The 25,434-nt window shown below is 36.0% G+C and overlaps 1 protein-coding gene across 1 annotated transcript in view; it reads left to right on the forward strand.

Annotated features, from left to right (window-relative positions):
- The first annotated feature begins 1,420 nt into the window (after window positions 1-1,420).
- The window catches only part of GOLPH3L (golgi phosphoprotein 3 like), a 37,364-nt gene continuing 13,350 nt past the window's right edge, over window positions 1,421-25,434 (forward strand). Inside the window, exons 1-3 of the mRNA XM_082675569.1 lie at window positions 1,421-1,559; window positions 3,557-3,751; window positions 25,155-25,286. Of these exons, the coding sequence (XP_082531695.1) occupies window positions 3,569-3,751; window positions 25,155-25,286 (315 nt within the window). The 5' untranslated portion in view covers window positions 1,421-1,559; window positions 3,557-3,568. The remainder of the gene's footprint in view (window positions 1,560-3,556; window positions 3,752-25,154; window positions 25,287-25,434) is intronic.

A 25,434-nucleotide genomic window follows, 5' to 3' on the forward strand; every position in this document is an offset into this window, starting at 1 on the left:
GTTTTAAGGTGTGTTTGCCCTACCTCTGAAAACTTACATGTAGTCTTAAGAAGTTAGTACACTAAAATTAATCCTTAGCTGACTATCATATTGTGATCCTTAATCTTATCTGAGACAAACTCAGGAGAACTTTTGAATTAAAAGTACCAGTGTCATAATTTGTTATGTTAATTATCTACTCAATATTGATCTATCTTCCATTTTGGTGGACACTTTCTTTTAACATATATTAACGTTTAAGGTCCTCTAAAGCCATTTTTTGAAGTAAATAATGTTTATTTTGGTATTAAATTTTGATAGTAATTCACTTTTTACTTGTGTTAAAACTATACAATTTAACTGGCTATGTCTGTCATGTTATTAAAACAATGTTCTTCAGTACTTTGATATAGTGTATTAACATGATAATATATAATGTACAATTAAAAATCGGTGCTTTAACTTTTAACATTTTTTACTACAAGAGAAAATGATTTTAAAGTCTGCCATTTTTGGCAGCATAAATAAAATGTTGTTCAGCATCTAGACTCTTTCATGGCTTCTAATTTTTATTTAAATAGAAAATTTTTAGGCACTAATTTTGAGATCATTTCAGTAGATGTTACTTTGCAAGAGTTGAGCACGCTTTCTAGAACTTTTGAGTGGTAGTGAAAGATACTGTGCTTTTAGTGAGAAACCTGGGACCCGGTTCCAGACTTGACTGTTTTCTGTGCTCTAGAAAAGAAAAGCTTAAAACTTGGTCTGTTTGCCTCTTGCATTTTCAGCAGCCATATTCTAAAAACATATTATTATCCGTGGGCTTGCCAGTAACAAGCACTAATAGCGAATGTTAGAATGAATGCTATGGTAGAAATGTGCCTATTCTGTTTAATGTAAACCAAGTAAACGTCCACAAACTGACCCAGATCGGTTTTTTCTGGAACAGGAAAGTTAGGGATAAGCTAACTGTCGAAAACAACCAATTTTTAAATGTTTATGTATTCTTAGCTTTATTGGATCCCAACCCATCTCACCTAATTGTCACAGTACAGTATACACTGCTACAGTAACACACCTGCTACACTGAGGTTGACCAACAGAAACCTTTGTAGATCGGCAGCTGGTGATAGCTCACCGAACGCTTTGATTGGCCGGTTTAATGGAGGGTGGGGAGCGCAGCCCTCTTTCCTTTCTCTACCAAGGTTCCTTCATTGGATTGACCAGCTGTCAGGTTGAGCCCAAACCTGCCTCCTTTTGGTGGTGTTTGTCTGGATCGCAACGCAGTAGCCGGGCGGGGGGAAAGCCTCCCCTCGTAAGCTCCGATTGGCTGAACTCAACCTTGGAGGTTTCTGATTGGTCCAATGAAGAAACCAAGGTAGGTTGCTTAGTGATCCTGAGGAAGCTGATGTGTTATTCCTTCTGTGCATCGAAGGATCAGGAAGTTTGTTCTCTCTGCGTGGCTGAGAAGTTTTTCACCTACTCGGTCGGGGGTGGGGGGGTGGGGGTGGGGACAGGTGTCCCCCTGAAATAGAGCGCAAGCTGCAGCCTGAGTTTGGCCGTAACCCAGGAAATAACGTCAGGTAAGCAACGGGGGAAATATCAATACATTTTCTAACGTCGAAAAAAAAAAACCTCCAAATTTTTCATTTTGTGGGGAGAGGGAGGTTTTTATTTATTTAATTTTGGGGCCCTTGGGTTTTTTTTTCAAATAGGGTCTTTAACTAGTAAATGTCCAAGGGCGATTAATTTTTCAAAGAAAATGCCCCATTATTTTTTTGCCCTGAAGATTTAAAGTTTCTTGGATTGGGTTAGGATATGAGCTCTATTCACCGTGCCAGATAGGGTTAGTGCCTTTAAGCATTTATTTCATGCTTCTCTTCCTCTTTCACTCTTCTTCCCACCTCCCGCCAAGAATTATTTGAAATATAGCCTTGTACAAAGAATCTTTTGTAAGTCACTTCATTTGTATTTCTTTTTTAAACGTTTACATGCATTTCTGAGTATTCATTTTAATCAGTATATATTTATCGAGCAGTTACAACGTTAAAGACATTGTGCTAGTTTCTATGGAGAATATAAAAACCCAAGAAGACAATATCCCTGCCCTTAAGAAGTTTACAGTTGAGAGACAGCCATACCAAAAGAAAGACTATAATAAATACTTTAAAGGAAGTAAGTATAAATAAAGTTGTGTGAACGTACAGCTGAGGAGAGACCTATTCTGGCTATGGGACATAGGGGTAATGGAGAAGCAGATTCACTGAAGGCTTTACAGTGGGTCCTCAATAGGACTTTGAAGAATGTGTAGAATTTAGAAAGGAAGGGAAAAGGGAGAGAACTCCAGCCTGTACAAAGGAGAGAGGTGGAAGGCATGGACATGTTTGAGAAATGGTTTAACAGTACATAATTGGGAGTAATGGAAGATATTACTAGAAGATAGAATGGGATCCAGTCTCTTGAATGCATTCTTTTGATCTTGAAAAAGCTATTTTCAGTAATTGCTGATTTAAAATATTTATTGTATTTCATCTTAAAAATGACATTTAGATATATCTAAAGTATGCTAACTTTAAACTTTATCACACATGGTAGTGCAATTTCTCTTGACTGTAGATTTTAAAAAAACTATAGTGCATGGTATAAAAGGGCTTGTGCTCTGATTTTTTTTGTACTTGAGAAAGAATCTGCTAATCTTTTAACATTCTCTTGCCAGTGCTTTCTGTTGTCAGCTGTTTGTGTATTTGCAAGGTGGCTAGCCTAGGGATAGAGATGAAAGTTACTACACATGATCTGAGTGTTATTCTGTAGACTGGTAATCTCCAAAGTGAATGCATGAAATGAGTCATTAGGGTTTGGGAAGGAAATATTAGAACATATATTTCTATTTAGTTTTTCTTAATTTTTTTTCACTATTTTTTTGTATGTTTTATAATGAACTGTTGAATATTTATAGAAATTGCACATAAATTACTGTATGCTCTTCGGAGCTGGATGCTCACAATTTTTTGCTGTTCCATATTATTTAACTTGGGGAGAATCCATTTTGTGAAAGGAATCACAATGATTATGTGATTAGGTTATGCACAAGAAATCAGCACGCTTAAAAGTCGGTCCTGGGCTTCCCTTGTGGTGCAGTGGTTGAGAGTCCACTTGCCGATGCAGGGGACACGGGTTCGTGCCCCGGTCCGGGAAGATCCCACATGCCGCGGAGCGGCTGGGCCCGTGAGCCATGGCCGCTGAGCCTGTGCGTCCGGAGCCTGTGCTCCGCAATGGGAGAGGCCACAACAGTGAGAGGCCCGCGTACCACAAAAAAAGAAAAAAAAAAGTCGGTCCTTTCTACTGGTCTTTAGAATTAATGATTTGATTTCTTGTCAATGCCTCCAGTGGAGTTCAACCTATTTTACTTTGGAAAAGATATTGTTATCCACCTAATTTTTTCTGGTCATTACTCTTTCCTTTCTTTATTTAAGTTTGTAAATATTTCTTACCTATATATATTTTTAGTATGCATTTATGAATATCTAGATGTTTATTTACATAAGCACACATATAGATATTTTTTCATCACCCCCTCCAGAGACAGTTAAGAATGACCACTTTAACTCACCGGGCCCGTCGTACAGAAGGAGGGAAGAACTCTGAAAAGAAGGTGGAAAGTGAGGAAGACACTAATCAAGACAGAAGTCAAGACAATGAGGACACTGAAGACTCTAAGGATATCCGCCTCACGCTTATGGAAGAAGTATTGCTCCTGGGACTAAAAGATAAAGAGGTAATGCAATTGGATTTGCTATGCTGTCTCAAAGACTTAAATATTGGAATGTTTTTAGGAAGTAATCTGATAAAATATTTTCATGAATACTAAATTGGCCTTAGAATTGTGCTTCAGCCATCTGGGGGATGGGGGAGTTTGGGAGGATGGTTGATACTTGGAGGGTAAAATCCAGAAGTATAATTCTTGAAGTATAATTTAATTACAAAATTACTCCAGAATTTTAGAAGATGTAACACAGTATAAAGTGTTTGTACTTGTAGTTTCCCAAGTGAGATTGATGGTGAAATAACCTCTTATTAAACTAAGAAAGAGGGCTCACACATTGAAGTCTTCTTGAGCTTTGGGGAGAAAAGTCTTTTAAATGAGAAGACAAGGAACATGTATGATTAGCTGTCTTACAAAAATAAACAGGGGTTGGTTTCTTATAATACAGAAGAATAACTCTTATTCTATTCTGTGTATCTTTATTTTTATTAGTGGTTTTGGACAAGCAGAGCAGCTATTTTTTTAAAAAATATTTATTTATTTATTTGGCCGCGCCGGGTCTTAGCTGCAGCATGTGGGATCTTTGTTGCCGCGTGCAGGATCTTTAGTTGATGGCACGTGGGATCTTTAATTGCAGCATGAAAACCTTAGTTGTGGCCTGTGGGATCTAGTTCCCTGACCAGGAACCTGGACCCCTTGCACTGGGAGCGAGGAGTCTTAACCACTGGACCACCAGGGAAGTCCCTCTATTCTGTGGATTTTTAGAAGTTAAATATCAACAATTGATGATGATTATTTTAGAAAATGTTTTAAAATTAATTACAGCTTTCCCTTTTTTCTAATTTTTCCCTTATTAACAGAACATCTATTTTATAATGAAATTAGTCGAGATAGCAAATCTTGTGATACAACCAAATATTTTCTTGGCTTTTCTATTAGTAGTATACATTATCCTTCACTTGTAATTTAACTTTTTATTGTGTTTTCCCATCACTTTCTTCGCTAATGAAGAGGTTATAAAAATATACAAATAGGGGCTTCCCTGGTGGTCCAGTGGTTAAGACTCCGCGCTTCCAAAGTAGGGGGCGAAGGTTTGATCCCTGGTTGGGGAACTAAGATCTCACATGCTGTGCAGTGCAGCCAAAAAAAAAGGATATACAAATAATATTTTAAATAATCTACTTCCTTGTTAAGAAGACTTTGGTGAGTACAAAAAGAGACATATTTATTATTGGCCTCAGTTTTGAAAACTTATCAAATTAAAATGTTACTTTATATTAAAAAAATACTAAATGTGGCTTTGATTGTTATTCTTAGAAATGAATTGGTTACATACATCCAGTAATATCTGTTCTTTTCTACATTGACTCCTCAACTTGAGAATACCCTTATTTTAGTTTAGTTTAGTTTTTCTTTACCATTTTTCCCTTCTCTGATTTTTGTCATGTTAAATTACCAACTTGAACAGAAATTAAAAGACTTGTTATAGCCTGTGTATTATTAAAACTAACGTTAGAGACATTCCCATGTGTACTTGGCCAAGATGCAAATATATCATAAAATCTTACCCGGAAGAATATATTCCTGTTTGCTGAGAAAGTTGGTGAGGGTCTAGTTTTATAAAAGTCAAATAAATGAAAAAGCAAAACTGACTCTCTAACAGAAAGTCAGAGTAGGTCTGAAGATTAGGTGGTATAAATACTATTTTGAGATGTTTACACGGTGCCTAGGAAACATTCAATCACTAAAACAGAAGAGCATATTAGATCTAAAATGCTGTTTTGTTTGTTTCAGTTTTGAATAGGAATGATTAATTTCCTGCTGAACCTAGGTACTAGAATTTTTGCTTCTGTTCTGTAGCAAAACTGCCTTTGGACTTGTCTTTGTGTTCCTAAATTTATAATAGTTAATATAAACTTAAGGAAATAAGATAAAAAAATAAAGGAGCTTGTTTAGAGCTATGATCGTAGTGCGTATTCAACATGTTGGTGAAATACTGTATAAAGATGGGCAGATAATATCCACCTTTTGAATTGTTTGAATTTTATTTTTGGAGATAGCTGATAAATTAAGTTTTTAGCTTTCAGTTGGCTCAGAAAGAATGAGAAATGATAAATCCTTAGGCGTACATAAATAGGAGAGGTCAAACCTTCTGATTTATTAAAGTAGTAATAGTTGTTCCAAAATGCCAGTTACATAACTTTCTCTAAAAAATACTACATTGATTTCCAGCTCAACTTATTTTCTTCTTATCTCTCAAACCACTTGTTGATTTATTTAATCAATGTTTAATGTGCTTAGCATTATACAAATACTAAGGTAAATATAAAATAGTATAATATTTTATACTATAAAACAAATAATATGTCTATATATACTATAAAACAAATAATACGTCTTTTTAAAAATTAAGTAACCCCCCAAAAAAAAAATTAAGTAACCCAAAGCTCCATCAACAGAAGAGTGGATAAAAATGAATCGTTCATTTATTTAAATGAGTATAAATATATTTTTATATAGAATGAAAATGAACATTGTTACAAAACATGTATGATTCTCATATATGTTCAACAAAGGAAGCCAGACACAAAAGAATACATATTGTATGATTATGTGTATATAAAATTCAAAAAACTAAACTATGGTATCTGGGATTGCATATTTAGGTGGTAAAACATACAGAAAAGCAAGAAGGGGATTACCATAGTTGTTAGGGTAGTGAGGAGCAGGGGAGGAGGGGAGTTTTAGTGATTAGACAAGAGCATGAAGGGGTTTCTGGGTGCTAACAGTTTTCTATTTCTCTACTTGGGGAACGTTTCATGGATATGCACTTGGGGATAAATCATTGAACTTTTCACTTTTGTGTACTCTTCTGTGTGTGCATTACATTTCACAATTCAAAAGATTTTTAAAGAAGTAAACGACAACTAAAAAACAGCAAGTGTTTCCAAGTTAGAACAGTAAGAGCAGAGGAAGTTGGAGGAAGGAGAGATCATCATAAGTGGAAATAATCTGGGGAAGAACAGAAGGCAGTAAAACCAGCTGGGCCTGTAAGAATGGATAGGATTTACATAAATGGAAGAAGGGAAGGGAACACATTCTGGATGAGTGAGCAGAGGTTTCATGAGCTTGATGAATTTGGGAGATAATTGAGTACCAGTATGACTGAAGTAGATGGTGTTTTTAGAAAACCATGAGATTCAGAATTGACAAATTAGACTCAGATCAGAGTAGGAATGATTTTAAGTGCCAGGCGAGACTTAGACTCTTTCCTTTAAGTAAAAGAGAATCAGCCTGATGAAAACAGCAACGTCCATTTCATTTTTGTATACAATTGAAGGATATTTTTGCTCTGTGTTCTTTGTGAGTATATGTTTTGGTATATATGTAATTTCTTGTTTTTTCATGGTTTATTTGTGACATGTCAAAAAAAAATTGCCAAATGTTAAACTTTGCATCCCAATGTCTCAAAGTTCACTTTTGCTGAAGAGTTTCATAAAGTTTAAAGTATAGAACCTAATGCTATAATTTTTTAAATTATGTTTTAAAAAGCCTATATGTAGAAAATAACATAATGAGACTAATATTTCAAGAATTGTAGGCCTAGAAAAAAATGACAGCAGGTCATATAGTCAGATTGCTCGTGAAATATTACTGTCATCCTTTCTTAAGAGTCTTCTGAGTAGTAGCTGCCACAGACTAGTTTAAAATATTAAGCTTCATTGTCTTGTGAAATAATCAAGAAATTTTTATGTTGAAGAGTCTAACCTTTCAAATATGTTTAAAATTAGATGTTACCTCAGTTCAGTAACACTGACCTCAACTGAGAAAATTAAACTTGAGCACCAGCCTGACCAAAATAAAATAGATTTATTTCCTGTTGAAATCAAGATCCTGTTTATTTGTCATTATTGCCTTTGTTAAGAGTTTTGATATAGATATTTGTATTGATTCACGGACAGTTAATGCTTTAATTAAATTACTAATATATTTAAAACTTCTTTATGAAAATCTTTATAATTAAGTTACCTGTAAGAGGAGTGAACCTACTAATGCTTTTGACTTTTGGCTATAATCTTTTAAATTTGGATAGTGTTTTTTAGCCCTCTTCCCTTCCTTGCAAAGCTCTTGCTTAATAATGCCATTTATTGAGTGCTTACTAAGCACTGTGACATAAAAGCTTTTCACCATATTTCTCATGTCACTGGAGTAAAAATCGACAAGAAGTATTGTTCATTGGTATTAGGGAAATATATTTTCATTCATTTGTTTAGTCACCAAAAATTTATTGAATGCCTCATATATGTCAAGTGCTGAATATTAGAAGAGAACAAAAACAATAGTCCCTGCTTTTGAGATTACTTATAGTCTAGTGGCCTGGGAATGGCTGGAGAAGTTAGGAGGGGGTCAGGAAAGTCAGTGGACTGTTGGAGTACAGTGCGATATATGCATAACTATGTTCTGAGTACTGTGGAAAGTAGTAGGTGGGAGAGGGAAGGAGAAGATATACTGGGAAAGACTTCTGGGAGGGGATAACTCTTAACCTGAATTCTGAAGATAAGCAAGAGTTAGTCTGTGAAGAGAGACAGTTTCTAGGAAAAAAGAACATGAGCTGGATGTTTGTAATAATTTCAGTGATTTGCAGCTAGAAAAATCACAAATATTTGAAAAAATCCCATCTCCTTTAAATGAACTCAGATGTTTTGAAACAAGTACCAGAGCTGGACATCCAGTTGTGTGTTTTATTGTTTAACTTTTCAAAAATTGTGAAATATAGCACATTCCAAAAAGTGTATAAAATACATATGTAAAATTTAACAAGCAATTTTAAAGCAAACACTCATGTAACCACCATCGATAGAACATTATCAGAATCTTGGAGGCATCATCTTGTGCCCTTCCCTAATCACATGCTGTCCTACCTCCCTGTAGTTTTAACATGTGTATATATCCCTAAACAATATATTTTAGTTTTGCCTGTTTTTAAACTTTATGTTTTGAGATTAATACTGTCATGTAGTCTTTTGTCCAATATGTTTGAAATTCATCCATGTTGTTGCATATAATTTAATTCAGTTTATTGCAAGATAGTATTTCATTATATGGATATATGACCATTCATTCTACTGGTAGATGGACATTCAGGAGTCCATTATGAATAGTGCTGCTAACAATATTCTTGTACTTACTAATTATGTTCTTTCAAACAATGTCACTCTTCATATGTATATAAAAATGATAAATCAAACTGAATAAAACTTTCATTTTAAATTATAAAATATGTTAATGCTAAGCTTTTCAAGCTTACTAATGATCCTTCATCAGTTATAATTTACTCATTGTAATTTATTAGCGATGGGAGATTGGAAGTGCAAACATTTTTAAAGCTGGTAAAAAAATCTCAGTGAACAATCAGTAAGTTAAAAAAAATCAGTCACAATAAGTCAGTAAACAACTTGTGGATGAATGGCTATAGAGGGAGAAAATTGCTCCTCTTTGAAAGTTGCTCAGTTCTAAAACATTTTATTAAAATCAAAAGATTAAAAGTGTAATTTATAATTTAGGTCACGACCTGGTCTTTTAGTTTCCTGATAGCACAAAATGAACAATAAATCTCTTGTCACTAGTATTGCCATTGTGAATAGGGCAAGTGTATCAGAAAGACTCGTTTGTCAGGTTTTGTGGTTTTTATTAACACAGGCTGTTATTAAAAAAGAAAAACTTTTGTTTTGCTTTTTAAAAATTATATCTAGTCATATAACCACAAAGAATTATTTACTATTGGTACAAAAGGAAATAAACTGGGAGACCAATGTCCTATTTTAACAGTAGGAAAATATAGTTTAAGCTGTTTTCATTGAGAGCCTGCCTCTCTGTATGCTCCCCCAACCACCAGTGGCACACTGTTGTCTTCTAAAATATCTGGTATTGATATTAAGACAAAACCCACCCACTTAAATTTGGACTTCTGGCAGTAACCACTGACTCTGTAAACTTGATGGGAGCCATTTCATCTCTTTTGTCTCCCTCTTCATATTTTATTGGTATAACATAAAGTTTTCAAAACATTTTGCACTTTCTCTTGCTTGATCCTGTAAGGCAAATATTGTCCTCTCTTTATGGGAGTCAAAGTTAAACTGGTCAACAAATTGTGGAATTTATGTTCAAACCAAACATAAATATACTGAAATGTTTTAATTCTCTTCTCATTTCCTTTTCTATATATTCTGTAACTATTTTCTTTGTTGTTGCCATGGGGACTACATTTAACATCCTAAAGTTATAACACTTTAATTTGAATTTATACCAACTTAACTTGAATAAAATAGGAAAACTCTGCTTCTGTATAGCTCTATCCCACCCCTTTTCGTTCTTGATGTTACAGAATTACATCTTTATACATTTTGTGCCCCGAAAGTTAAACTAATTATGATGCATTAGTCTCTTAAATTATGTACAAAACAGAATGTAGAGTAACAAACCAAAGTTATACTAATACTCATTTTTAGACTAATGTTTTAAAGTGTATTAGTCTCAAAAAAAAGAAAGTATATATCTCATTGGGAAAAAAAATAATAAAGTGTATTAGTCTCTTAAATCATGTAGAAAACAAAAAATGGAGTTACAAACCATTTTTACTATAATACTAGCTTTTGTAATTGCCCATATGTTTATCTTTACTGACATCTTTATTTCTTCATACTTCTTTGGGTTACTGTCCAGTGTCCTTTCATTTCTGCCTGTAGGACTCTATTTAGCGTTTCTTGCAGGACAGGCCTAGTGGTAAAGACTCCCTGAGCTTTTGTTTATCTGGGAATGTCTTAATTTCTCCTTCACTTTTGAAAGATAGTTTTGCCAGATATAGAATTCTTGGTTGACAGGTTTGTTGTTTTTTTTTCTTTTAGCACTTTGAATATATCAGCTCATTGTCTTCTGGCCTCCAACGTTTCTGATGAGAAATTTGTTGATAATCTTATTGAGCATCTCTTGTATGGGACAAGTGGCTTATCTTCTGTTGCTTTCAAGGTCTCTCTTTGTCTTTGACTTTCAACAGTTTGATTTTAATGTGACTCAGTGTGTGTCTCTTTGAGTTCATCCTATTTGGAGTTCATTGAGCTTTTGGATATTTATATGTATATCTTTCATCAAACTTGGGAAGTTTTTGGCCATTATTTCTTCAAATAATCTCTCTGCCCCTTTTGCTTTCTCTTCTGGAAGGCCCAAAATGTATACGTTGGTTCACTTTTGTTGATATCCCACAGTTCCCTAGGATCTGTGCATCATTCTTCAATCTTTTTTCTTTCTGTTCCTCAGACTCACTAATTTCAATTTGTCCTGTCTCCAAGTTTGTTAATTCTTTTGTCTGCTCAAATCTGCCTTTGAATCCCTCTAGTAAATTTTTTAATTTCAGTTATTATACTTTCAGCTCTAGAATTCCTTTTTGATTTCTAAGTTTTCAACCTCTTTACTGATATTTCCATTTTGTTCATACATCATTTTCCTGACTTTCTCCACATCTTCCTTTAGTTCTTTGGGAATCTTTAAGATAGTTGTTTTAAAGTCTTTGTCTACTAGGTCTGCCATCTGGTCTTTCTGGGACAGTTTCTGTCTTTTTTTTTTTTCCTTTGAGTCAGCATACTGAACTGTTTATATGTCTTATGATTTTTTTTTTTTTTGCGGTACACGGGCCTCTCACCACTGTGGCCTCTCCTGTTGCGGAGCACAGGCCCCGGACACGCAGGCCCAGTGGCCGTGGCTCACAGGCCCAGCCGCTCCGTGGCATGCAGGATCCTCCCGAACCGGGGCACAAACCCGCGTCCTCTGCATCGGCAGGGGGGCTCTCAACCACTGCACCACCAGGGAAGCCCATCTTATGATTTTTTGGACTGAAAATTAGACATTTGAATCTAATGATATGGTAACTCTGGAAATCAGATTATGTCCCTTACCCAGAGTTTGCTGGGTTTTTTTTTTTTCAGATTTATTTAGGTATAACTGACAAAATTATAAAATATTTAAAGTATACAACATGATGATTTGATATATGTGTACACTGCGATAAGATTCCCCCCATCATGTTAATTAACACATCCATCACCTAACATATATTTACCTTTGTGTGTGTGTGAGAGAGAACATTTATCATCTATTCTCTTAGTAGATTTCAATTGTACAATACAGTGTTATCAGATACACATCACCATATATAAAATAAACAAGTATTTACTGTAACAGTGCAGGGAACTATATTCAGCATCTGTAATAACCTATAATAGGAAAGAATCAGAAAAAAAGAATATATCTATCTATATCTATATCAATCTATCTATCTAACTGAATCACTTTGTTGTATACCTGAAACTAACACAATATTGTAAATCAACTCTACTTAAAAAAAAAAAAGTAGGTAGCAATACAGTGTTATCAACTATAGTCACCACGTTGTACATTAGACCCTCAAACCTTATTCATCGTGTAACTGAAAGTTTGTACCCTTTTACCAACCTCTCCCTATTTCCCCCCACCCCCCAGTCCCTGGCAAACATTTTTCTACTTTCTGTTTCTAGGAGCTCAGTTTTTTTAGATTTTACATTAAGTGATACTATGCAATGTTTGTCTTTCTTTCTGACTTATTTCACCTCCAGGTGAAATATCTCCAGTGCATAATGCCCTCCAGATTCTTCCATGTTGTCACAAATGACAGGATTTCTGTCTTAAAAAGACTGAGTAACATTTTTTTTCCTTGATCCATTTATCTATTGATGGATACTTATATTGTTTCTATACTTTGGCTACTGTGAAAAATGCTGCAATAAACATGACAATACAGATATCTCTTTGAAATAATGATTTTTTTCCTTTGGATGTACACCCAGAAACGGGGTTGTTAGATCATATGGTAGTTCTATTTTTAATTTCTTGAGAAACCTCCATATTGTTTTCCATAGTGGCTATACCACTTTACATTCCCACCAAGTGTACAAAGTTTCCCTTTTATCCACATTCTTGCTAGCATTTGTTATCTCTTATCTTTTTGATAATACCATCCTAACAGGTATGAAGCATTATCTTATTGTGGTTTTGATTTGTATTTCCCTGATGATTAGCGATGTTGAGCACCTTGTCCTATACCTGTTGGTCACTTATATGTTTTCTTTGGAAAAATGTCTGTTCCGGTCCTTTGCCCATTTTTAAATTGGGTATTTGGTTTTTTGCTGTTGAGTTATTAATATGTGTGTTCCTTGTGTATTTTAGATATTAATCACTTATTGGATATGTGGTTTGTAAATATTTTCTCCCATTCCATGTGTTGCTTTTTCATTTTATTGATGGTTTCCTTTGCTGTGCAGAAGCTTTTTAGTTTGATGTAGTTCTACTTGTTGATTTTTTTGCTTTTGTTGCTTGTACTTTTGGTGTCAAGTCCAAAAAAAACATTGCCAAGACCAATGTCAAGGAGCTTACCCTCTGTTTTCTTCTTGTAGTTTTACTGTTTCAGAAGTTACGGTCAAGTCTTTAATCCATTTTGAGTTGATTTTTGTGTATGGTGTAATGCTTTTTTTTTTTTAATTGTTGTAGGCTATTTTTGTGCTGAGGATCAGCCTAAAGTGTAAAATTAAGGTCTTCTCAAGTCTTTTCTGAGCCTGTGCCTTTCCTTGGGCATTTACAATAACCTTCTAATTTCCCCTGTGTATGTAGTTACTTTTGAATGTCCTAGTCTTTGGTATCTGGCTCCAAAAAGAGGGGAAAGGAAAATGAAGAGGAGGGAAAAGACATAAGCCCTTTAAATCACCTGGAAGTCACCAGAAGGGGAAAGGCTTGCAGCAAACCAGGGAGGTTATAATAATGGCCTCTGTGTCTGCACCTCCATGATCAGAATGCAGATCCCTGATATCTGATATTTGGAGGACAGGGTCCTTATTGCCCACCCTAGCTCCTAGTAAGGGGCATGTAAGCTGCTCTAAGAACACATGCATGGCTGCCTGCCATGGGGTGAGGGAATGGGAGATGGGTAGCCTCTGCTAAACTAAGATTTGAAATTGACTGGAATTAACTGTAATTTATGATCCACGTCTTCCCCTGGAAGTTGCAAGCCTTCAATAGCCTCCAGAGTTCCAAAATAGTTATGTCAGACAGATTCTACTGATACAGTTGTTGTCTAGGTGGGAAGACAAATTTCTGGTGCTTCCTACTCTGCAACTTCCCAGAATCCCCACATTTGTTTTTTATATATTCCTACCATGTTACCGTCCCCATAATTTGTTTTAATTTAAATTCTACATTTCCTTTCAAAGCCTATCACAAATCAAACAGTGATCTTTGCATTCTCTAAATTCCCTTGCATTTATCATACATCTCAATGTGCTTAGTTACTGCATTTTCTAATTTTCTTATAGGCAGTGTTTAAAGACACAGGCTTTGGGGGCTTCCCTGGTGGTGCAGTGGTTAAGAATCCGCCTGCCAGTGCAGGGGACATGGGTTCGAGCCCTGGTCCGGGAAGATCCCACATGCCGTGGGGCAACTAAACCCATGCGCTACAACTACTGAGCCTGTGCTCTAGAGCCCACGAGCCACAACTACTGAGCCCACACACCACAACTACTGAGCCCGCATGCCTGGAGCCCGTGCTCCACAACAAGAGAAGCAACTGCAATGAGAAGCCCACGCACCACAACGAAGAGTAGTAGCCCCCACTCGCTGCAACTAGAGAAAGCCTGCATGCAGCAACGAAGACCCAATGTGGCCAAAAATAAATAAATAAATTTATTAAAAAAAAAAAAACACACAGGCTTTGGAAGCAGACATAGCTACATTAAAATGCAAAGTCTACCACTTACTAAATATTTGACTTGGCCTCGGTTTCCACATTATTTCCTTATACTCATTTTATAGAGATAATAATATTGACTTCATAGTGCTATTGTAAGAATTAAATGACTTCTATAAAATGTTTAAATCAGCCTGACACATATAAATACTCAATAAATAATAACCAAACTGAATTGAAATAAGTCAGTCAAAAGATACTGTATGATCTCACTTATATGAAGAATTAAAAAAAACAACACATAGACACATAGCACAGATTGATGGTTGCCAGAGGTAGGGATTGGGGGTGGGTAGGTGAAATGAGTGAAGGTAATCAAAAAGGTACAAACTTCCAGTTATAAAATAAATAAGTCCTGGAGATGTAATCTTTGGCATGATACCTATAGTTAATAATACTGTATTGTATATATTAAAGTTGCTGAGAGAGTAGATATTAAAAGTTCTCATCACAAGAAAAAATTTGTAATTAACTATGTTTGATGATGGATGTTAAGTAGATTTATTGTGAGGATCATTTCACAATATATACATATATAGAATCATGTTGTACACCTGAAACTAATATAAAGTTATATGTCAATTATATCAATAAAAAATAATAATAGCCATATAAATTTATAATTTAAAAATTGGGAAGTAAAGGAATAAAGATGGGAGAAAGCATAGGAGAAATATTAACTTTTATTTTTTATAGTGAGAAGTCAATTAGATGTGTCTAATATTGAAACATTTACTTTAAACAAAAAACTCAACCTCTTAAATCTATTTTCTTAACCTTAGAAATGAGTCTTTTAGGAAAATCTCATGTAATAAGGAAATGTTTGAAGTTCAGTAATTCCTTCAGTTTCAGTTCATTTTCTTTTTATGTTAAATTTAAGTAAAATTATATTTATTACATTTTACTTTAAAAATAGCACATGTAGGGCTTCCCTGGTGGCGCTGTGGTAGGGAGTCCGCCTGCCGATGCAGGGGACGCGGGTTCCTGCCCCGGTGCGGGAGGATCCCACGTGCCTCGGAGTGGCTGGGCCCGTGAGCCATGGCCGCTGAGCCTGTGCGTCTGGAGCCTGTGCTCTGCAACGGGAGAAGCCACAACAGTGAGATGCCTGCGTACCGCAAAAAAAAAAAAAAAAAAAAAATAGCACATGTAGTATGATTTACTCCATTTTTAAAAAATGTTGAGTGTAATGTTACTTGAATTTGACAGAAAAGGGAAATTGAGGTTAAACTGAATATTGCTTTTCTTCAAAACAAGATATCATTTACTAAAAGGCCCCACTAAGGTTAAAAAAGAGCTTATGAAAAAAATAAGACTATGTGTGGACCTTGTTTGGCTCCTAGTTCAAACAAACCAGGTATTCTAAAAATGCATTAAATAATTGATGGAATTTGAATGCTTACTGAATACTTGATAATATTAAGGAATTTTTTTTTTTTTTTTTTTTTTTTTTTTGGCGGTACATGGGCCTCTCACTGTTGTGGCCTCTCCCATTGCGGAGCACAGGCCCCAGACGCGCAGGCTCAGCGGCCATGGCTCACGGGCCCAGCCGCTCCGCGGCATGTGGGATCTTCCCGGACCGGGGCACAAACCCGTGTCCCCTGCATCGGCAGGCGGACTCTCAACCACTGCGCCACCAGGGAAGGCCCTATTAATTTTTTTTAGGTGTGAAGTATTGCATTTTTTTCCCTTCATCTCTTGGGGAAAGTATTGTAATATTTTATGGATGATATGTTACAGCAGCTGGGATTTGCACTGAAATAATCTGGAGTTGGGGTGAGAGGTATAGATGAAAGATTGTACTGGTAGCTATTGAAGCTAGATGATGGATACATAGAGGTTAATAATCTCTATAGTTTGTGTATGTTTGGAAATGTTAAACCAAAATTGTGTTTAGAAAATGGTGTTGGGGTCATGTTTTCTTAAACAACATGATTCCAATTTAGGCAATATCCTATTGACTCCCTGTTATGAAAGATTAAGAAATTACCTCTCTCACAGTTTCTTTTACTTCTACTTCCCAATATTTTATGAAAATTTATAATGTATATGTTCTGTTCCATAATTTACACAAAGCTGTTCTATGAAGGGAAGCCCCACAACTGGGGTGGGGGGAGAAGCAGATGGGAAAATTGGTGGGTATGAGAGAAGATATGTGTATTGCATATATAAAGAAAAATCTGGTTTTACATACACCAAAATGATAATAGGATGATAGAATTATGAGCAATTTTTATTTTATTTTTTATGATTCTTTTTTTCTTTCCATATTTTCTAAAATATATGTATATTACTTTTTAATCAGGGAGAAAAGATCTATTTGAAGACAAAAGATATATCTGCATTTACCTAGCTTGGCTCTTCTGAGGTTTGAACATACCATAAATGCCTTTATGTGTTTCTAAATCTATTTTAAATCATTTGAGGAGTTGTAGGGAAGTAGATTTAGCACCTTAGACACATTTTCAGATTTTTTACTCCCCCTTTTCAACTTTCTTTGGATGGTGTGTAGCAATGAAAATTCCATTTTCTCATAAGTAACAGATTGTGGGAAAAGAAAGGCATGTAAGTTACTGTTACTGTTTTTGGTGCTAACAATCATTTAAACATTTTTTAGAATAAAAAATTGAGGACAGTTTTACTGGCCAAAATGAGATTTAAAGCTTATGTAGGAATATTCAAAGATTACCAGTTGCTTTCCTTTATTTTGTATTTCCTTTTCACTGACAAGGCATTTCCATGTTGTTTTTATTTTCTGAACTTTTGATAGTGGTTTTTATTTTAAAAAGGGTGCAGGGAGAGTTCCCTGATGGCCTAGTGATTAGGATTCCTGGCTTTCGCGGCTTGAGAAATTGTATCCATTTGTCTAGGTTTGTAATCCATTCTTCCCAATCATGCTGAAATCATCTGTTAAACCAGAATAACATCCAGGTCACAGTTCCTTATTCCCCATTATGATTAAGCAGAGTGAGCTTTTATTAATGCTTAATCTCTTTTCTAAAATGTCTCTTTTGACATGGATGGACCTAGTGACTGTCATACACAGTGAAGTAAGGCAGAAAGAGAAAAACAAATATCATATATTAATGCATGTATTTGGAATCTGAAAAAATTGGTATAGATGATCTTATTTACAAAGCAGAAATAGAGACACAGACCTAGAGAACAAATGTATGGATACCAAGGTGGAAGGTGGGGGGATGAATTGGGAGATTGGGATTGACATATAGTGTAGCACAGGGAACTCTACTCAGTGCTCTGTGGTGACCTAAATGAGAAGGAAATCCAAAAAAAAAGAGGGGATATATGTATACGTATAGCTGATTCACTTTGCTGAACAGTATAAGCTAATACAATATTGCAAAGCAACTATACTCCAATAAAAATAAATAAATAAAATGTCTCTTTTGGCTCTGTGGACATAGAAATATTAATTGGAGTTAGAATGAATCACATTAATTTATAAAAAAGGAATTTAGATCAAATCCTGGAAGCCACTCTTTTTAGAGAGCACTTCAAAGGAAAATAGTAAATTAACTCTTCTTAAAGGAATTTTTTAGAGGAAAAAAATGAAATAAAATTTGTTTTGCTTGTAAAACTTTTTTTTTCGTGTATAATTTTTGATAACACTGGAGATCATCATGCAGACATTGGGCTTTGGAACTGGGCATATAGAAAAGGCTTCAAGAAGACACAGTAAAATTCTTTCTCTCATGGAAAGTGAAGCAATTTTTATGTTGAATCTTCAGATTTGGTCGGGGAGAAAGAGTTTTTTTTCAGTGTAGATAATTTGGAAAAATTAGAAAACCACTTTTTTGGTTGGTTTGTAGACATTATTTTACGTAATTATGATAATCCTGAATATACAATTATGTATTTGCCTGTTTTTCATTCAAATTTATCATAAGGATTTTCGAACTATATTTTTAAAAACTCCTTTTAATGATGCTTTAAGTTTCTTTGCTTTCTTTCCTCTTTTTACCCCAAGCAGGCAATTTTAAGATCTTTAACCTTCATTGTTGTTTTAAGGTGTGTCTATAAAGAGGTTTGAATACTTCACTAGGCAGAAATTCAGTGCAAAGTGTTGACTGTCTGAATTTATTGAAATCTTATTGTCCAACCTTTTACAAGAATAAAATAGCATTATCAAAAATTTCTATGTGTATAATCTTTGACTCAAAAATTTCTTCTAGGAATTTATTCAACAGAAATATACATACAAATGAATTTCTTTATAGCATTTTTTTATAATGGCAAAAAATTGTAAACAACCGATACATACATCAGTAAGGACTTGGGTAGATAAACTATAGTGCATTTAGGGGCTTCCCTCGTGGAGCAGTTTTTGAGAATCTGCCTGCCAATGCAGGGGACACAGTTTCGAGCCATGGTCCAGGAAGATCCCACATACCATGGAGCAACTAAGCCCGTGCGCCACAACTGCTGAGCCTGCGCTCTAGAGCCTGCGGGCCACAACTGCTGAAGTCCGTGCGCCTTGAGCCCGTGCTCCGCAACAGGAGAAGCCACCACAATGAGAAGCCCACGCACTGCAACGAAGAGTAGCCCCCGCTCACCGCAACTAGAGAAAGCCCAGAGGCAGCAACAAAGACCCAACGCAGCCAAAAATAAATAAATAAATTTACTAACAAAAACAAAAAACTATAGTGCATCTAAAATGCAGTACTGGGCTTCCCTGGTGGCGCAGTGAGAGAGTCCACCTGCCGATGCAGGGGACATAGGTTCATGCCCTGGTCTGGGAAGATCCCACACGCCGCGGAGCGGCTGGGCCCGTGAGCCATGGCCGCTGAGCCTGCGCGTCCGGAGCCTGTGCTCCGCAGCGGGAGAGGCCACAACAGTGAGAGGCCCGCGTACCGCAAAAAAAATTTAAGTTAAAAAAAATAAAAATTAAAATGCAATACTGTGCAGTCATAACAATGATTGAGGTAGCTCTGTGTTTAGTGATGTGGAAAGATATCCAAAATAATGGCTAAGTGGAAAAGTTGCCACTCAATATGATCTTATTTCTGTATGTAATATTAACAAATATATAATAGACTATGTATGTAAAATCTAGAAGATATCCACTAAACTGTTATGTGGAGGTGATAAGATTATAGGAGACTTTTACTTTCTAAATTATACATTTCTAAAATATGATCTTTTCTTTTTTTTTTTTGACAATCATCTATTACGTTTATAATCAAGACAAAAAATCTACTATCCAAAGATCTCATTCTGCCAATCCTCCAATAGTCTCTGTTGGTCATGAAGTAGTGTGCAATTTTGGTATTTTTAGTAGATCCTAAAATTTTTTTTTCTCTTTTCCCTCATGTATATAGCCTTTGGTAATTAAATCTAATGACTGAATGGTGAATTTCAGTATACATGTGCTAGATCATCCTGCATACTAAAGCAGTGGCCCTTTAACACAGCATCTTTATTATAGATGGTTTGAGAATTTACCAAGACAGCTCCATGTATTTAGAGCAAAATGGACTTACAGTTATAATCATTTTTAAAACTCTTCATGTGTATTTTTATACTTTTTTCTATTATGGCATATGATTCAATAAAAAGAAAGTTAAAAAACATTTGAAGAGTTTTATATAATATGAGATACTATTATGGGAAAGGGTGTTATTGAAAAACATACAGTTTATACATCCTGGTCTCCATTGCTTCTTTTTTTTTTTTTTTTTAATTCATTTTTGGCTGCCTTGGGTCTTCACTGCTGCGCACGGGCTTTCTCTAGTTGCAGCAGGTGGGGGCTACTCTTCCTAGCAGTGCGCCGGCTTCTCATTGTGGTGGCTTCTCTTGTTGCAGAGCACAGGCTCTAGGCCTGCGGGCTTCAGTAGTTGTGGCACGCAGGCTCAGGGATTCTCATTTATGGTTCTGTTGACAATCTGACATCACTGTTACTGAAACAGAAGTTATATGGTCAGGCAGAAATGAAAAAACAAGAAAAACTTTCCTCTAATTGCTTTAATACTGGCTGAAATGTTTGCACACCTGTTGAGATTCATAAAGTCATCAGGATTATATAAAAGTTATGCCTAAGTATGTTATATATTATAAAGTAAAGTTATAGTTTAACCTTAGTGAGGCAGCTAACTTGTATAAACCAAGTATTAATTGGGAAATAAAAGGCTTACTCCCTCCTTAAAGAGGAGTTACAAGTATTACTCCTGAAGTAGCCACGAGGCGGGCAGTGGAGAGAATTAATCCCAGGTTTTAGTCTAAGATCAGGCCCTCAGGAAATTTGGATATGTCTAGGGATGCTTATGATTCAAGCTGACCTTTTGCCAGGTTAACATATTTACTCTCAATCATAAATTTATGCTTTCAAAAAACATTTATTGAGAAATACTGTATATCAGTCATATACTCTCTCCCTAAGGAATTTATAGTCTACTGAGGACAAGCAGTTGGTTGCAGTGTGATATAATAAATGATAGGGGAGAAGTAGACACACACACACACATACACCCAGGTGAGGAATCTAACCCAAAGGATGGAGTGGAGGGAAAGATAATGTTGGAGAAGGTGACGTGGAAGATGTGACCCTTGTACTCAATCCTTAAGAACAAGGAGGAGTTGAGTAAAGAAGAGTATTGGTTCTTCTAGACAGAGAGAACTGTGTGTGCAAAGACCAGTAGGCAAAAATGATGCATTAAGAGTACTTAAAATGGTTCCAGAAAGCTGGGGCATAGTGTTCTAGGGGAAAGAAGCCAGAGAGAGACTAGTAAGCAGCCTCCTGATTTAAGAGCTATTACTAAAAAATTTGGATTTGACTGGGAGGAGCATTTGAAAGATTTTTAAGCAGAAGGGAAGGGAGTTATATGATTAGCTTTGAGCTTAAAGATCATCCTGGCTGTGGGAAAAATGGAATTAGAAGACCTCTACTTCTGGCAGTATAGTGGTAAGACTTAATTTTTAATGTATTGTTGGGCCTTTGGAATGGAAAGGAAATCCTCAGAGCCCCCAAACAAACACCAAAATTAAAATCCTAGACTTGAGCAAAAAACAAACATGAAAACCAGATTGCTCTGGGGCAAATTACCAGATCAGTACAGAGATTCAGGAATTAGGTGGTCAGGAATAAACTTTTGGGTTGAAATAAAATGTAGAAGCTAGGTTTAAATGTGGTCCCTGTTGTGTGGCAGTCTCCCAGTCCACCATGCCTTACTCTCAGCAGAAGCAAGTGCAGATCTTCCTCTCTAGAGGAAAATATCCTCAATTTAGGCCTCCAGAATCTCGTAGATTCAAAAAAAATTAAATATGGACCTCTTAATCAAATATCATCCAACATACAAAGAAAAATACACGTGAGAAAGAATCAGCAGAAATAACAAATAATAGGTCATTCAAGGACCTTAGATATTAAAATGATCAACCAATATGAAGTATCTATGATATTTTTAAAGAAATATAAGAATCACAAAATGAACAAGAAGAAATGATCGCAAATGACCAGGCAAATGTGAAAAATAACTAAATAAAACTTTTAGAGATGAAAAATAGTTGAAATCAAAATCTCAGGGATAGTTTAACATATTAAATATAAATGGAGAGAGTAAATTGGAAGCCAGATATGAACTAACTCTTGTGAAATCAATTTAGAGACAAAGGAAATGGAAAATATAAAGGAGAGATTAAAAGACATGGAGGTTAGAATAAGAAAGATTGAAAGAAAGAAAAAAGGAAATGAAGGAAAGCCAAAATTCTTAGAGATAAGAATTGAGAATTTTTGAGAAGTAAAAAATGAACGTAGAGGGCTTCCCTGGTGGCGCAGTGGTTGAGAGTCCGCCTGCCGATGCAGGGGACACGGGTTCGTGCCCCGGTCCGGGAGGATCCCACATGCCGCGGAGCGGCTGGGCCCGTGAGCCATGGCCGCTAGGCCTGCGCATCCGGAGCCTGTGCTCCGCAACGGGAGAGGCCACAACAGTGAGAGGCCCGCGTACCGCAAAAAAAAAAAATGAACGTACAGACACAGGAAGCATGTTACCAAATAGGATGCGTAAGTTCACACACAGTCTTGTTGTAGTCAAACTGCAAAACACCAAGAGAGAAGACCTTAAAGGACCAAAGAAAAAAGTCAAATCGCCTACCACAATCAATAAGAGTGATAGATTTCTCACTGTAACAGTGGAAGTTAGGAGGGCATAATATCTTCAATGTGATAAAGAGAAAACTATCAACCTAGAATTTTATGTCCAGAGAAGCAGTATTTTAAAAACAATGGTAAAATAAAGACATTTCATATAAACAAAATAGAGTTTGCCTCCAACAGACTTTCATTTAAGGAAATTCTACTTTAGGAGGAAGGAAAATGGTACCAGAAAGGAGGTCTGAGATGCATGAAGGAATGGTCAGCAAAGAATTTGGTAAGCAACCGAGTAAATCTAAACAAGGGCTACCTGTATAAAATAACGATGATGCTAATAATGATGTCTAATTTGTGAGGTTAAAAAAAAGATAAAATATTGGCAAACTAGGAGAGTGATTAATATATTGATTTGTTTTAAAAATAAATTCGATCTTGTATGAATTTTAAATGATCATCCATGTTAAAATTTCAAAAATAACTTCCTAAAGAAAAGTGAATGTACAACTTCCAAATCAATAAAGTGGAAAACTGGAATTTTTAAAAGATGTTTTTTAATTCTTTGCCACCACTTAGCTTTGTGACCTCTATCATATTACATAACCTCCATAAGCCTTAATTTCCTCATCTTTAAAATGTGGATAATAGTAATAACCTCCCTTATAAGATTGTTGTGAAGATGTAATCATATAATGCATGCAAAAAGCTTAGCACAAATCTACTGCATAATAAGTGTTCAATAAATATTAGACATTACTGTTATTACTAGTGACTTAGTCTTGGTGATGCTTTAAAGCCATGCTAGAATCTGCCAACATCACACCCACCTTCTCTCCAGTGAGAGGGAACGCTACGCACAAAGATAGCTAAAGAGTGTTAAACAGTTCTGATAACACTGATGGGTCTTCCTTGTGTTAATCATAGCTCCTTGTTCAGAAACTTCAGAATTTAATATTGCCTTTCAATAAAAAGTTCAGAGCATCAAGGCTTTCCACAGCCTAGCCCAACCAACTTGATCTCATGAGTTCTCTTTAAATTCTTGAGTTAAATCTGTAAACATATTTGAGGTCTCCTTCCTTGACACTTTTACTTGGAACGCCCTTTTGAAGAATAGGTAAAATTTGGATGACTTCCTTCATCTGGAAAATCCACCTTCTCTGCTAAATTCAACCTATTCTTCAAACCCCAGCTCAAGTCCCATAAGAGTTTCTGACTACTCTAGCCCAAAAGTGATTTATAATTTGAAAAACTATCATCTAAACCAAACTTCCGGGACTTCCCTGGTGGTGCAGCGGTTAAGAATCCACCTGCCAGTGCAGGGGACACGGGTTCGAGCCCTGGTCAGGGAAGATTCCACATGCTTTGGAGCAACTAAACCCGTGCGCCACAACTACTGAGTCTGCACTCTAGAGCCTGCAAGCCACAACTACTGAGTCTGCATTCTAGAGCCCACAAGCCACAACTACTGAGCCTGCGTGCCGCAACTACTGAAGCCCACATGCCTAGAGCCCGTGCTTCACAGCAAGAGAAGCCACTGCAATGAGAAGCCCACACACCACAACGAAGAGCAGCCCCCGCTTGCTGCAACTAGAGAAAGCCTGCGCGCAGCAACGAAGACCCAATGCCACCAATAAATAAATAAATAGATTGATTAATTAAAAATAAATAAACAAACAAGCTAAATTTCCTATAGTGATTTATGCCTGTCTCTTCTACTCCATTTTCGGTTGAGCTTTTATTTAAATTTTATATTATCACAGAAAATTTTCCTGGAGTTTGCATGGTCTTTCCAGCTACATTTTCAGCTCCTTAAGACAGTGGCTATTAACTATATACCTTTGTATTCCCTATAGTTCCTAGGGAAGAGAAACTAACATTTAAGTGCCTATGATATGCCAGGTACCATACTAAATGTTTTCTTATATATATCTCACTTATTCCTCACAATAAACTTATGAAGATAGATATCAGTGCCCCCATTTTACAGATGAGGACATTGCACTTGAGAAAGGCTAAGTAACATACCCACGGCATTTAACTAGTCAGTGGCAGAGCTGACTACACCACCCATCAAAATAGCTTGCAAATAATACATGTCTTGGAGGCGTAAAAGGCTCAAATGATTTATACATTTTTCTACTTGACCTATTTGTATCCCACTCTGAAATTTAGAGTGTCATGGAAACAGATATCAAAGAAACCAAAAGTCTTCTCAAAAATTAAAATTTGGCATGCCAATTGTTAACTAACAGCCAAACCACAGGAATTCACGAAGACCTTGAAGTTAGACAGAAAGTCATACTTTGGGGTAGGGGGGTTAGATTAAGGGACTTAAAGAGATTTTTTTCATTTATTTTATACGTTGCCTTGAGTTCATGTAATGTGAAGTGAAATGAATCACACAACAAAGTGGACCATTCTTTGGGTGCTTACCGCAAGTCCATATCCCTTTCAGAACATTCTTTCTCTTCTCTTTTCCCCTTTCCTAGGGTTACACATCTTTCTGGAATGACTGCATATCATCTGGCCTGCGAGGGGGCATCCTGATAGAGCTGGCCATGCGAGGTCGAATCTATCTAGAACCCCCCACCATGCGTAAGAAGCGACTACTAGACAGAAAGGTAGAGCGTCCTCTGCGAACATCCTCTTATGAAAGGGCAGATATCAACAGTCCATTTTGGATGAATAGGAAGATTTGAGTAGTGAGACAATATAAATATTACTTATTCAGTTGTCCCATTGTCTAGCAGGTTTAATTATCCTGTAGCA

Source organism: Grampus griseus (genome assembly GCF_964374135.1).
Source record: "Grampus griseus genome assembly, chromosome: 1".
In the NCBI taxonomy this organism is placed as follows: domain Eukaryota; kingdom Metazoa; phylum Chordata; class Mammalia; order Artiodactyla; family Delphinidae; genus Grampus; species Grampus griseus.